This window comes from Vespa mandarinia, chromosome 2 (assembly GCF_050613455.1).
Source record: "Vespa mandarinia isolate Hongniang chromosome 2, ASM5061345v1, whole genome shotgun sequence".
In the NCBI taxonomy this organism is placed as follows: domain Eukaryota; kingdom Metazoa; phylum Arthropoda; class Insecta; order Hymenoptera; family Vespidae; genus Vespa; species Vespa mandarinia.
In genome coordinates, this window is record NC_140811.1 from 12,910,679 (window position 1) to 12,926,143 (window position 15,465).

General features: G+C 30.7%; 3 protein-coding genes across 4 annotated transcripts in view; 2 read left to right on the plus strand and 1 right to left on the minus strand.

The window, feature by feature from the left end:
* Positions 1-15,465, minus strand: part of LOC118440719 (synaptotagmin-10) — a 34,117-nt gene that overhangs the window by 11,522 nt on the left and 7,130 nt on the right. The gene's annotated exons all lie outside the window — the stretch shown is intronic.
* Positions 1,526-8,050, plus strand: LOC118440737 (adenylate kinase 7-like). Its single transcript, XM_035864196.2, has 9 exons — positions 1,526-1,645; positions 3,262-3,501; positions 4,351-4,498; positions 5,691-6,147; positions 6,216-6,321; positions 6,528-6,878; positions 7,036-7,202; positions 7,454-7,568; positions 7,955-8,050. The coding sequence occupies exons 1-9, from the start codon at positions 1,526-1,528 to the stop codon at positions 8,048-8,050; spliced, it is 1,800 nt and encodes a 599-aa protein (XP_035720089.2).
* Gycalpha99B (guanylate cyclase 1 soluble subunit alpha 2) overlaps positions 9,059-15,465 on the plus strand; it is a 109,829-nt gene continuing 103,422 nt past the window's right edge. Inside the window, exons 1-2 of the mRNA XM_085664812.1 lie at positions 9,059-9,288; positions 10,725-10,883. Coding sequence (XP_085520938.1) covers positions 9,070-9,288; positions 10,725-10,883 — 378 coding nt within the window. The 5' untranslated portion in view covers positions 9,059-9,069. The remainder of the gene's footprint in view (positions 9,289-10,724; positions 10,884-15,465) is intronic.

Below are 15,465 nucleotides of genomic sequence, written 5' to 3' on the forward strand. Positions count from 1 at the left end.
CCGTCTGACTTTCTCGTTAGACGATAAGACAAAAAGATAATGATCAACGAGAGAACAGATAATGGTATCGTTATAGTATGGAGCATATGCATTAAATTTGCGTTATATTAGATTGCTAAGATCATTATGTGTTTTAGAGCCATGCATATAAACAAGTATGCATACATCTTTCGCATGGATCTACCGTCCCTCGGTGAGGTTCAACGTCGCGCGTCCACCGAAAGTCAAGCGCCAATAGTCGTAAGCCAAAATCGATTCCATGCGCGTATAGCTGTTGCGCTGGTGAAATAGATGCAGACAGAGATAGAATGAGGAGCACTGTTTGCGTCACATTGCAAAGTAACCGCGACCCTGACCCTACGACTCTCTCTCAATCCTTTCTGTCCTTTTTATCATTTTCATTTGTTTTATCCTTCTCTATTTTTCTCTCTCTTTCTTTTTCTCTCTGTTGTAATGTCCGAATGATGATTAGCAAAAGACAAAGAGAGAGAAAGATACATTCCATCGCAAAAATTCATTTTTTACAATCAGTAATCATACATTGAATTATACAGAGAGAGAAATGCGATCGCTTTACGATTCAACAAAGGACTATAGTAGCTTAGAATTCTGTGTGTATCCGATTCAATTGAAGTTACTTCAATTTCATCCTTCCATCTCTACCTATCTTCCTCTGTACCTGTCTATCCCTATTTATCCCTTCCTTCTATGAAATTACAAGCTCTAAAGTTTACTATCTAATGTTGCATGCAACAAGAACCATCAATTGTTTTACTCTTCTCCTCTTTCTCTCTCTCTCTCTCTCTCTCTCTCTCTCTCTCTCTCTCTCAATTTGAATTACATAATGAATATCTATTACATGCATCGCCAATTATAAGCTTGAACAGACTGCTTTAATAAAATTTACCATAAAAGAAAAAGAAGCTGAGAGATATCGTCCTTTGATCGTGATAAATAGTTTTTATTATTGTTTATAAAGGCATCTTGATAATTTTCTAAGCAGTAGATTATGGGAAGAATATTTTGCGAAGGCCAAATGAATGATTACGATCTTTCTGCATTTTTTCTATAAAATCGAACGAAAATTACATTTTTGTAGTTACAATTCTAACGATTGAAATTGAATTGATTTTTTTTATCTTTATCTGACAGCTTTTCTACAATATGATATATTATTTTAGCATGAAGCTTATTTGCATTCAATATTTTTATTAAGATCATTTACGTTTTTTTCTTTACTGTGTATAACGCTCTATGGTAACGCGATGTGACAAGGCTATGTTCGTTCCGTTTCTTTTTTTTTTTCCCTCGAATCTTTGTAACTCGAAGCACCTCTGAACTGAAGTAACGTATCGGAAACGATTTAAATTACTCCGTTTATTTTGTTTTTTTTCCTTTTTTGTTATAGAAACTTGGTTAGGAAAAAAGAATTAGAAGATATCTTCGGATGTGACAAGAAAATAAAACAAAAAAAGTATTGTTAAATATGTCGGGAGACATAAAAATAAACGATGATACTGTAAATATGTCGGAAAATATAAAGATAAACGATGATACTGTAAATAATCAGGAAGATCAAGATTTTTTTCCTTGGCGAATCTTTATCAATCATGTTGATACTTATCATGGCAAGAAATTAGCTTCCGTAAGTTTTACATTATATCAAATAAAGAGTAATATTTTATGTAATAACATAAGTTAAATTAACTCGATACTAAGAAGCATTCGATCTATGTATATACGAATTTATGTTACAATTGGATATTACGTGATATCGTTCGTGGCTTCAATTTCAAGATTGAACTTCCGATATATTAATCACTAATAGAATGTTGAAATTTTATATTAATTGCAATATAAGCATAATATCAGTTTGAAGTCAAGAAGACATTGATCTTATTTAATATGCATGAAATCTCAATTCAAAACTATTCTCAATTAAAACTAATGAAGTTCGACGAATGAAAAATAAAATAATCTAATTTCGTAAAGAACGAATAATTTATTTGGAAAATTTTGAAACTTCATTTTTCTGATATAATTACTTGAAAATACGTAAATATAACTTATTAGATTTATTAAAACCTTTCGTCACATGCCATAAAAAAACCTTTTCTGTAAAAAAATCTATCTCATTAATGAAAACCGATTGTTTCTTCTTTTAAAACGTATTCTATACGTTGTTTTAATTGGTTGACAGTCCCCTCCTAAAACCATTATTTTAAATACTGGCTGGTCGGTATTCCTTCTTTGGTCTTTGTCTTACCACAGCTGGCAGCAATCGTTCGTGACATTTGACACTAACGAACGGTGCTAATTATTTTTCTTCTTCCAAAGAACAAAGAGAAACTCGAACGCAAAGCAACATAACTGATTGTGATTTACGTGGTTTATGAGAATATATACTTACGTATACAGAAATGTATATACGTAAAGGAACTCACGAAAGCATATTGTTTCACTGTACACCGTATCATTTTCTCGCTTTGCACTGACGAGATATATCGTCTAGAGTTTTGAACAGGAATTCCGAAATTGCTTCAAAAGCTTTCAAAGGCTTGACAATGTATAATATAAGAGGACTCTAAGAGGACGTAGAGAACTTTTCATTGATTAAATGTTTTCTCCCAGAATTCTATTTCTTGAATATGAAAACTTCCTTTTGCTCTCTTTTCTTAACATATCTTTAATTACCATGAAGAATGGATCTTATACTACTCTCTCTCTCTCTCTTTCTCTTTCTCTCTATTATTTTAAAGAATTTATTGTATTATTGCAATGCATCAAAGAGTATTATTAATACAATTATTAATAAAATTCGAATTTTCTTTTGTAATTATGATAGTATATAATGAAATTTTTTCGTTCACAATCGATATGTCTGTTGTATCTTAAGGATAGTTTACATCAACAAATGGTGTATTCAAGTTAGACATAAAAATTTAGATACGATTCGAATGTTACGTTCATTTAATGTAATTTTTGTAATGTTCTATCTTTGAAGATGTCGACTAAAAAAAAATAATTTAAGAAGTGTTTCGAAAAATGTAAGAAATATTGTTCTCTCTCTCTCTCTCTCTCTCTCTCTCTCTCTCTCTCTCTCTCTCTCTCTCTCTCTCTCTTTCACTCTAATTTTCCCAAACTTAAAAAAATCCAGAATAGATTCAGCTTTCGATATCAAGGGTCACGCTCGTAAAGTCTGAAAAAAAAATATATATATACCATGTTAAAAGGGGAGGATAGAGTAAGTTAAATTTTTAGACATTGTCAGACCTGTACTACGTTAATCCGCAAATGGGTGGAGGAGCGGTGGAGACCACAGAGGATGAACTAGAAGATGAGGAAGAGGTTGAAGAGGGGAAGATAGAGGACGAAGTAAAAGAGGGCGAGGCCATGGGCGAGGCGCACGTGAGCGACGAGGAAAGAGAAAAAAAGGTCACGGAGTCCGAACAGGAACCTTCGAGAAAATACGAAGTGATTGGTACGCTTCTGGAGTATAAGGTATGAGAACCCTTCGATCTCCTTTTAGTCTGATCAACACCTTAATGTCGTCTGACATGGTGTACCATGTGAAATAAAAAATTCCAAAAAAAAAAAAAAAAAACAAGAATTTGTTTGTTTAATTTGTTTACAATTTCTAATTGATAAAGATACATTTGAAATTCACTCGATATTCGATATTAATAATGGTTTGTTCTTTTTTTTGTTTTTTTTTTTTTTGTATCTGAAACAATCTAACAAAATAATTTCGTAAAAGTTTCGATGAAATTACTAGAAATATATATATATATTTTTTTTTTATATATTTGAGAAGAGTTTTAATAACGTAACGTAGTTTTTGAAAAATTTGAACATAATTATAGGAATAAAAAAGTATATCTCGAGTATTCTTTTCCCAAGATATTTTTATCGATCGTCTTTAAAGAGACTTACTATCTTTTTTGTCTTTTTTTTTTTTTTTTCGTTTTTATAATTCACAGATCTTTAAAATAACCTTACTATAAAGTTTAGGTCGTTTCTAATCTTCCTGAAGAAATATGTTAATATATAGCGTTTTTATTTTCTTTTCATTCAACGAGATAGAATAAAATCGTAAGGTTCGATAAATCTGATAAAGAAAGAAAGAATCTTTTTTTGAAGGATGAAATGTAACATGATTCATCCAATAAAATATACAATATATTAAATCGATTGAAATCAGAATGAAAACATCGAGCTTTAAGATGAGACAAGAGATTATTTAAATTATTCCTCATTATTTTTGAATAGCATTCGAGCTTTTGATATAATCGAATATTTTCGTGCCAATTCAAATCCTATGTCTGATACCCTTATTTGCATTATCTTTAGTATCCTTACCCCGAAGAAGTAACGAGAATCATCAGAGATACAGACGATCGTAAGGATCTATTGTCAGAGTTAATGAAATGCGGAGTTATTATTTACGACATTACACAAGATCGAAGTCAGGTTGGGGAAGCTTCTTGGGTATTAGAAGGTTCGCACATTTATTATGTTTCTCAAACAAGAATTTCCCAGCGGTCATACCTAAAACTGAGGAATTAAGTAAGATCTCTATAAAAAGAATTGGCCTGCTTCTTTGCAAGGAAGTGAGAACTTTTTTTTTCTTTTTTTTTTCTTGTTTTTTTCATTTTCTTTTTTCTTTCTTTTTTCTTTTTTTTTTTTCTTTTTTTCTTTTAGAGTGAAGTAGAGTGAAGTAAAAAACCTGATTAACTCCGAGGAAAATAAAAATTTTAATAAAGTTTAAAGAATTAAAAAAAAATCTTAGTATACACATGAGACATATTATTGCATTATTACAATCATAAACTGATTTAAAGGGAAAGATATTGTTAGCGAAATGCATAGAAATGCAATTCCCATTGCAATCTCCAAAATATTTCCTAGTGAAATTCGAAATTCTTTATCTCTTTTTTAAATTATACTTCTAAACTTATTGATAACGAAAAAAAAAAAAACGAAAGAAAACTAATTTCAATTTTCGAATCCAATCGAACAGAATTTCAATAAAAATACGAACTTTTTTTCAGAATCAATGCGATTTACAAAAGAATTGGCTATCGTTTACTTTTTATTCTTAATATAAATCAATATTCGATAACGAGTCGATGTCGTGAAAAATTGTCGGTGAATACATTAAATCGAATTCAAGGGAAAGTCAAAAAGATAGATTGAATTCTTTTATAAAACACATAGAAAGTAATATCACGGAGGAAAACATTATTGAATATTACTTTCAATAACATTTTTTTTTTTTAATGTGAAAAACTTTCCGATTGAAATGTTGATAATATCAATCGTTCACAATGACAATAACGTATCGAAACTAAAACAGACATTTGTTTAAAAGTTTCCTTGGAAATAGGATCTCGTACGATTGTAGTAAGAAATTATAATTGTTTCTAAAAGTTCTCTTTAACAAAACGGTATTTTGAAATTTTCTAGATGCTCTTATGATTAAAAAATGTATCATGAAATCGTTTCTTTCATTTTCTTCACAAAGTAGGTCTAACTATCACCTCAATCTATTTATCCACAAGATATAGAAAAGTCTCTATCTGTTAATCAGTTAGAATCGAATTTCCGCTCACGTACTCAAACTACGTTCCCTTTAAAACTATCTTACAATATTCTTTATTTCTCTCTTCTCTTCTCCATCTATTTTTAAGCCATCCAGGAAATATTAGAAAGTTTTGATGACGATACGGCGACGAAAATTTTTAACAAGGAGAATAAAAGAAGTAAAAGGAATAAAACGAAGGAGAAAGCGAAGATACCTCGATATTTTATCCTGATTTCAACGATAATGACATGGGCCTTTACGAAGCCATTGGATCCGGAAGATCCGGATTTGCCGTTCACAGAAGTGGATTACAGAAAGCGACGAGCTCATCCGAATTTTAAGGAACACCTACGATGCGAGAGAGACGTTGTTATCGTTAAGAAAAATGTCAAGTTGAAAAGAAAGTTAAAGACTCTAGTAATTTGTTGTGGAATTACTTATGGAGAAGAGCAAAACGAGCTTCATTATCTCTTTAAAATGGCTTGGCTGAACGAGCCCTTTCTGCCAATTATCGGCGATGGTAAAAACAGGATCCCTCTTCTTCATATTCGCGACTTAATTTCGTGAGTATCAATGATATCAAATAATTTTACAAATTTTTTTTATTTACAATTATACGTATATATTACAGAATAGTATCTAATGTTATAAAAAATTGGCCGACTATAAGATATATCTTAGCTGTTGAACAAGGAATCGCTTCTCAGAGTACTATTGTCAAAGTAATTAATCATTTTGTTGATTCGTTTGTTTTAGTTGATAAGAAAAAAAAATAGAAGAAAAAGAAAATAATCGATGATTTTTACCTGTAAAAATATCTGAAATAATTATTCAATCGAGTTAATAAATTTATATATATATATATATATATATATATATATATATATAAATATATAAACAGAATACGATAAAAATCTCTATTTTATACAAATATTGTTTGTAGAAAATCAGCAAGGAACTAACGACTGGAGAGGTGAAGTATATCGGTTTGGAAGAGTCCTTCCTATATCCAGAAATCAATCAACGAATTTATGATTTAATGACGGTTGATTTAAATATCGATCCCGTTTACGTTTATGAGAGGATACGCTGGCATTTCGACACGCCATTTATAGACAATATCAGAGCTATCATAAAAGAATATAAAGCGTGGAGAGAACTTCAACCGATAAGAATAATTGTCCTTGGGCCGCCAGCCTCCGGGAAAACACGAGTGGCTCGCTATCTTGTCGAGCATTATCGTTTGCATTATATTAACGTGGAGAATTTGATCAATGATACCATTAAAAAATTGGTAAATTATTAATAACAATCTTCTAATATGTTCAATTAATTTCTATTTTCTTTTTTTTTTTTCTGTACATAAAATTACTTATTGAACGTAACACAAAGATAATTTTCACATTTATCAGTCCGAAGAAATCAAAAAGAAAACAGCTACGATAGAAAAGGAGGATGAAAAAAGAGAAACGGAAAAACCGAGTGGATTGGATATTGAGGAGGAGGATGATAATGAAGAAGAGCGTGTCACGTTGGAAGAATTACAGCAACAGCTGGACGAAATACGAAATAATTTATCTCAAAATGATGGAGTTCTTAATGATGTTATCTTGAACAAGTCAGCTATTATTTGCTTCGTTACTCGTTTCATTTCCGATTCCGTATGTTGCTTCCCTAAATTACTATAGAATTATTGAAATACGTGGTGTTGATTATCGCGAAGTAAAGTACATGAAAAGGAAGAACAGTGGTAAAAATTTAACTTTACGAGAAGAAATAGAGATTTCTTTCTCTCTCTCTCTCTTTCTCTCTCTCTACTTCAATTTCTTTAAAGTTCTTGTAAAAAATTAAGCAAAAGCGTAATTAAAGGTTGTTTCTGAAGAGACTTTGGTCGAAGGATTGCTTGAATCAAGGATACGTTGTAGATGGATATCCAAAGACTTATGAACAGGCTAAAATACTATTTGAACATGCGGAAGAAATGGTAGAGGAAGTGGAAGAGAAGGATGAGGAAGAGGAGGAGGAAGGGAAGGAGGAGGAGGAGGAGGAGGAAGATAGGGAAACATTCGAGGATATCAATTTAAAAGCTTCCATCATGCCGGAACTTGTTGTCGTTTTGGAAGCGAGTGATAATTTTTTAATAGAACGAATTATAAATCTACCCGAAAGAGAAATCCAAGGTACTCATTATACGGAAAAACACATGATACGACGGTTGAAAGAATACAGGTAAAAACGATTATTCGAGTATGTTATTCCTTCCTAGAAAAGAAAAATTAGATTAGTACCGGATTGGTAAAACGATCCATCTAATTCTGATTTTTTAGTCGAAATAAGAAATCTGATTTTTCTTTTCATCAATTCCTAAAGTGGATACGAACACATTTTGACTTTGCTAGAGACTTTTTTCCTCTATTCCTGATTGCTCAAAGATCGATTATATCTATAGATTTAAAAGACATTTAATAAAATGTTCTTCGTACTGAAAATGACATGAAATAAATAATACTATGCGTAGGTAGCTCTGATATTGAAAAGATATTTACCGTTAAAACGATACCGTTATTTAAAAGAATGTTTTTATGAATTATTCGTCGATTTATTCACTTTAATAACAATTGGAGTATCTAATGAAGATATCAAATTAATCATCTTTGAACATTTTTATTTCTTCTTTCATTTTACTTTCATAACATCTATCATTAAATTCTTATAATTTATTCATTTTCTAATCGATATCATCCGTAACAATAACAATAATAACAACAACAACAACAATAATAATAATAATAATAATAATAATAATAATAATAATAATAATAATAATAATAATAATAATAATAATAATAATAATAACAACATTCCAGAGAAAGGAATACCGAAGATAATACGCCTCTTCAATTCTTTGATGAAATAGAGATCCATCCGTTGATTATTCCGATCGAAAATGATATTTGTCCTGACATGTTCCCAACAATTTATCAGTGTCTGAAGAAGCTCGGGGCACCGAGAAACTATGGTGAGAAAGATAGATAGATAGATAGAGAGAGAGAGAGAGAGAGAGAGAGAGAGAAAGAATTTTTTTATTGGATCTATTTTTTTCTCTCTTTAACTTTGTCAGTCTGTCTCACTCAATTCTTTTTCTTTTCTCTTTTTTTATTAACCCAATCCGATGGGGTTACAGAATCTTTCAATCCTCAATCATTGTACACATTACGTAATGGAGATGATAGTTTATAAAGACCAGAGAAACGTCACATACACCGTTGTTCCGATGTTTCGTAACACGATATCACTTTGATCGCTCGCTGTGATTTTAATATCTCGTTGTGCACTTTACGCAAAAAGATTTTTTTCAAATCTTTTTCTACGCTCCCGTGCTAATGGATTTATATGGTTTTTTTTTCTTTTTCTTTTTTTTTTTTTTATTTATTTTATTTTAACATTCATATAATGATGTTACAACGGAAACAATTTGTTTGAGAATGCAGGAAAGAGAAAAATATTATTACGAAAATGGTTCGTTCTATGATTTTTGTATGTATAATAATTCTTTTTACGAAGATTTAACACCAACAGAAGTGATCGAAGCACAAAAACGTGCGGACGCTAAAAGAAGTGCTGAGGAGGCGGCTTCAAAAATACGAGAGGAACGAGAATTAGAAGAACGTAAGAAAGAACGTGAAAGAAAAATGATGGAGTGGGTTAGTATTTATCATTAAAATCGGATTTTCGTAAGATTAAGCTGTTTCCTCCTGCACAATCAGAAAGAGTTTATTTGATTACGGGACCAATCCAAGGCAGAAAAAGAATTTGTTTTATTTTTATCCATATTTTATTTCTTTTACAAGGGAATAGTATTAACAGTTTTTTTCTTTTTTCTTTTTTTTTTTTAACAGAAGAACCTGTCATAAATTTTTCTTCGTGAAATCTTTTAGATTTTTTCTTCAAATCTAATATCAATAATATTAAAATGTGTAGATCAGCTTTGATTACAATACAATTGATTTTCATTGCATGTTCAATATCATATCGATTAAAAATCGAACGATATTGGTCATATTCGGTAATCGTTTTTACACTCGTAGTTACATCAGATATATACTTCAACCATACGTGCATCGATTTATTTAATTTATCACATTGCTTATCGAACATAACAGTAAAATAGACGATGAACCATTTCCATTGTATCGCTATCGTTCTATCATGGTTAATGAAGTCCAACAAGTATCATTTATTCCTGTATGGTAATCGATTAAATCAGTTCAATATTCGTGCCAACGCATAATACTAAAATATTATTAAATCCACCGGCACTAATAATCCTCTCGAATTACATGACGGAGCATTTAACATTAATCTCAAGGAAGAAAGGGAAATGATATTAAATAGAGATTTCAAAAGTACGAATGAGAAAATTAATTTGAACATCATCCTAAGCTCATTGAAATTATTATCATCGACTAAGGCCGAATAACCTGTCATTTTTATGACGAGTTACTTTTTTCAAGGATTAAAATTAATCGATAAGAGTTCGTTATATTTCATGATGTAGTTGATCGTCTTATCCCTTTCAATTCAGCCGTCTAAGTGAACGTGAATTTCATGGATTATGTTGTTTGCTCATGCAATGTGAAGTTCGAAAACTATGATAATTATTCTTAGGGACGTAATAAGTAAGAAAATTGCTATGAGAAAGAGATATTTTGAAAATCGGACCAGAAGAAAGATATACTTGGAGGACGTCGTTTTTGCTATTCTAATCTGCTTCTTGCAAGTTATTTTCTTTTTGTCTGTCTCCAAGAGACTTCTTTGTTGGATTATCCTTCGAAAACCGAAGGATCATCTCTTGCGAAGAATTTTCGTAAACTTCGTAGCTCGGTTGCTTTAATCGTTGACACTAGCCGATGTAAATTTCTTCCCTTCTCCTATCGTTATCGTTTACCTCCCAAGACTTTGAAACTAAGAAGTTTGCTCCCGTGAAATGATAGAACATCTGCGACGATAACTTTTGAGATCGAATTAATCTTAACGGTCTCACTTTGTCTCAGGTAGAATTCATCATTGTAATTTAATAGGAAAGGAAGAATTTTTCATTAGCTGATTATTTATTAATAATAATTTCATTACCTTTCAGACGGAATTGTTAGAAAAATTGCAAGAAGAAGAAGAAGAAAAGTTTTGTATTATGGGTCAACCGCTTCGACATTATTTAGTTCGATACGTGTTTCCAACATTGACAAAGGGTCTTATAGAAGTTGCAAAATTACGACCGGAAGATCCAGTAGATTTTCTAGTAAGTATAATTAATTAATAATGCAAAATAATATTATTATATTATTTCGAGTTTCTCTGTCGTCTAATATATCCTTGATTTATTTAGGTACTATATTCTACTAACATTTTTATTCGCACACATATATATATATGTGTGTGTGTGTGTATGTGCATTCATCGATTTGAAAAAAAAAAATTAACAAATTTTAATGAAGGTTTTTCTATTTTCGACCTTGTTTTCACGCGTCGGCAAAGTAACAACATAAATTTAAAGAGATAATATCGCGTTTATCAGTTATTATGGTTTATCACGAGCACTTAATCATACTGCATAGTTAATTGCTCGTTTCTGGCGAATCGATGCATCATGTAAACATCCTCGACTCGCCTAGACTAAGTCTCTAATCACAAATAATACTGAGAGTTTCTATTGTTAAAAATATACGGATTAGTATCGTTTGTTTTTCGTTGTGACACATACATTACATATAGGTTGTTGCAGCGTTCTCTTTTTTCTATTTTTAGTCGTAAATTACAATTGCATTTTACTCCTTTGTCTAATGATAAAGTTAGCGTAGGTGCCTGTTATTTCATATCGTGTTTGTTGTCAACCTGACTTGATGCTTTTCTCTTTTCTTTAGAAAAAAGTAATATTAATATCTGAACTGAATGTTTTCTGTTAATAGAAAATTTAATAATAATAATTAATAATTAATAAATATATATCCACAAAATGAAATAGAAATGGATTATTTTTTAAATATTATATCTAAAGTGATCAATTAAAATAAAAGTCTAATTTTTAAATAGAAAATAAAACACTATAGAACTTAGCGTCGATCGATAAACTGGGTTGTTTCTTCTACGGAACAGATAATTTTTTAGCTCGTATGTTGTTTCTGTGTTATACGGAGTAAACAATAGAAGTCTCGATATATAGTGAAGTTCATCAGGTGAAGCTCCCTGTCACAAACAAAATCAATTTCTTTGTGAACGAAAATCGAATCTGCAGTTACTCTCTCTCTCTCTCTCTCTCTCTGTCTTTTTTTTTCTCCCTTTCCCTCATGTTTCTTTTTTCGATCGTTCATACTTTACTACTATCGTATGATAATGGAATGAAATATTGTGAAAACAATATTCTTATCTATTCTTTCATCGATTTACATTTGCATATAACGCTATACTGTAAGTTTTAATATACATACGTATAAAAATAAAGGAGTTAATCAAAATGAAAGTTTGAAACAAAATTGAGTGACAGGAAAAAATAATTTAATATACCTTTATGAATATGTAGGCGAAGAAAAACGTCGCCAACTAAATTTTGTTTACTTTTATATTTACATATCTCTCTATTCTAATTCTTTCTTTTTCCTGTTTTAATATTTAAACAACTGGATTAATAGATTAGATTGATTCTTTTGCAACGTTCCTATTATTGTCATTGTGTTATATATATATATATATATATATATGTATTGATATTGGTAAGAACAAAATAAAAATTTTATTTGACACGAATTGTTGTCGATGAAAACGTAATCATAAATTTATGCGAACGTTCAATAAACCAATAAATTATGGTATTCGGAAAAATAAAGATGCTTTTTAAAATTCTACGATATTTCATCTTCAATATTTTTCACGATATAAATAGGATACAATAGAATTTTCAGACTACGACGAAATATTCAAAGTTATGTGTGTCTAAATGTGAATGCAATAGGAAAATCAGTAGAATTGTAATATATTGAATGAAGCATCTTATTTAACATCATCATATCGCATACACCTACGCAGTCACGTGTCATTATCTAGATTTTGCCTACATACATACATACAAAAGAACATTCAGCTCGTGTAGCGAGGTATACAAATAACTTGAGAGATGTGTTTGCATATTGTATGCAAGTGGTTGGATACTTGAGTCTAGCTCCTACAGTCAGTCCAATAAAAAGAAAAATTCTTTAACGTAAAAATGTTTTCCCATATTTAATAAATAATTTTTAAACTAAACCATTCGTTATTATGACTGACCAGTATTGTGGATCAATATTCAAATTTGTATGTATTCGAATGATATAAAATTAATAGTTTTGTATGTCAAATAGAACGCATCTATAGAAATGGTAATGCTACACGTCTCATTCATATGCGAAATATTATGTGCAGTCGTTTGTAACAGACGGTACTTCGTCACAAGAGTAATTTCTCTTCTCGTTATAAAGCTGTTCTTGCAGATTTCACACAGAACATACGAATAACATAGGTACGGTAACATAGTCTGTGAGAAATCCATACTATAATATTCCATAGTGAATGAACAAGAATCGTATTTGAAATTTTATATGCATAGACATTAAACTTTCCCTGAATCATCAAATTTTTATCGCTTTTTGAAAATCTTCAAGATATATATATATATATATATATACATATGTATATGTTGATAAATTATGTAATAAGCAAAATAAAACCTATGAAAAAGGAAAAGCATCGATATATTATTACGAGGAAAAATGTGAAAATGTGAACTGGGAACATCGACCATAAAAGAATAGATTAAAATAAGAATAGTGTTGCGTCTGATCAATAACAGACATTTCTCACTGCGACAGAAGAGATGGATTAATCAAAAGCCGCATGCTACAGGCTGATCATAATGGATTCGTTCTACTGCTGTTGTAGCATATAAAGTACGTACACTTTTCTTTTTTCCTGGATTTTGTATCTTCTACATATTTTGCATGCGAAATACGAAATTCGACCATTTAAATATTCAATGGGTTCGGAAGTATATCTCGAATGACAAAATAAAAAAAATTGTGTATTCGTGAAAAGTTTAACGCAATTAATCATTTCCTGTTCGTTCTCTAAATATTATTTATCGTTTGAAACAGTCAGCAGATATTTTTTCTGACGGCGGGATAAATGTCGTCGGTAGGTCACGTTAAAGAAAAAAAGGATAGAAATACATTTTGATATGGGAAGCGAGGACCATTTCGGTAGAAAGGAACTGACGCTAGCATAGCGTTTGGTTTCAACCGAGGATGCATTACTTTTTCATGGAAACAAGGTGAAAATGAAAACATACTTGAAGCTTGTAACATGTTCAGTGAGACAGAAATTCGAACAAATTCAATGTCTCCGGAAAAAACATTTCTCGTGTACACGAACGATGTTTTCTATTCAACAATATTTTTATAAAATCATAAATCGATTAATTTAAATATTTGTTATCTAAAAAATGATACACGGAAGGTAAAAGCTACGAATGCATTTCCTTATTTCGAAGTACACGTTTCAGTCAAAAAAATCATTAAAATCGATCAAATCGATATATAACAGAGCGAGGAAACGATAAAGTTAATAATTAAATCATTGGAAATGAAAAATAAATGAAAACTTGATAGATTGTTTATAAAAAATTCTAAGGGTAATTCGTCGTATGTATTTTGTGATTTCATCTGGAAACGAGATATCGTTTGTTTCAGTCTTGAATTAACGATGTTATAAAAAATCTAATCATCGTAACATCACACCAAAATAGTCTTAACATCCTTATCCATGCTTATAATATAATAACGAGATACGCAAACCTACCGTACTCTATTATAATTAATCCTTGTTATTCGTACTATTTAATTTAACCAGTACATGAGTATTGTTCTGTGGTAATGTGTAAAAAAGAGATACATTATATCAATAGCAGAATTTTTTTCCGAGGAAAAACTAAAAGAAAAATAAACATTATTATTTCACTGATTTATATCTACGAGCGATTTTTGAATTTTCCGAGAGGAAAAGAAGGAAAAAGGAAAAAAGAAAGAAATAGAGAGAGAGAGAGAAAGAGACAGAATCTCTTTTCTAGGTCACGCACACACCTTGAACTTTTTAGAATCATTTCAAGATCTTGCAATGTAGAAAATTGACGATCGATGGCAAATGTCGGTTTTCTGGTTTTCTTTCCTCTTTTTACCTCGAAGAGAGTCCTTCTACGGTTGCCCTTGTATATTTTAAAAAGAAGAGGTCTTATTTCGAAAAAAAAAGACGGCGTTACTCCAGAGAGAATTGATCGTCTTCCAAGATACAGCTATATCTATACACAACAGGTTTTTGCTTCCCTTTTGAAATTCCAATGCTTTCCGAACTTATCTCTTTTTAATATACGGATATGTTTTGTCCTTTCGTTGATGAAACGAAAGGAAAAAAAAAACCTAACCTTCCTCGGCCTTTTTTCTTTTTTCTCAGTGCGTATACAAAATTTAAAAAAAAAAAGTTATGTTTTTTTTATAAAAAAGCATACTTTTTCTCCTATTTTTGTTCCTTTTGTCTTTTTTTTTTTTTACGAATATCGTTTAGTGTCCTAAATTCCTTGGCTTTTATTGTTGTAACAATGGAAATGATTCGAGATGATAAACTCTGAACTTTCGTTGACGTATTTTCTTACGTCAAGATATACGATGTAACTTAACCGAACAGATTGTATAGCGAATGTGTAACTATTATGGATTTTATCGTAGGTTGAAGAAACGCGTCATGTGTTCAAAAATTCATCCTTAGAAAAAAACCGAGAGAGAGAGAGAGAGAGGGAGAGAGAG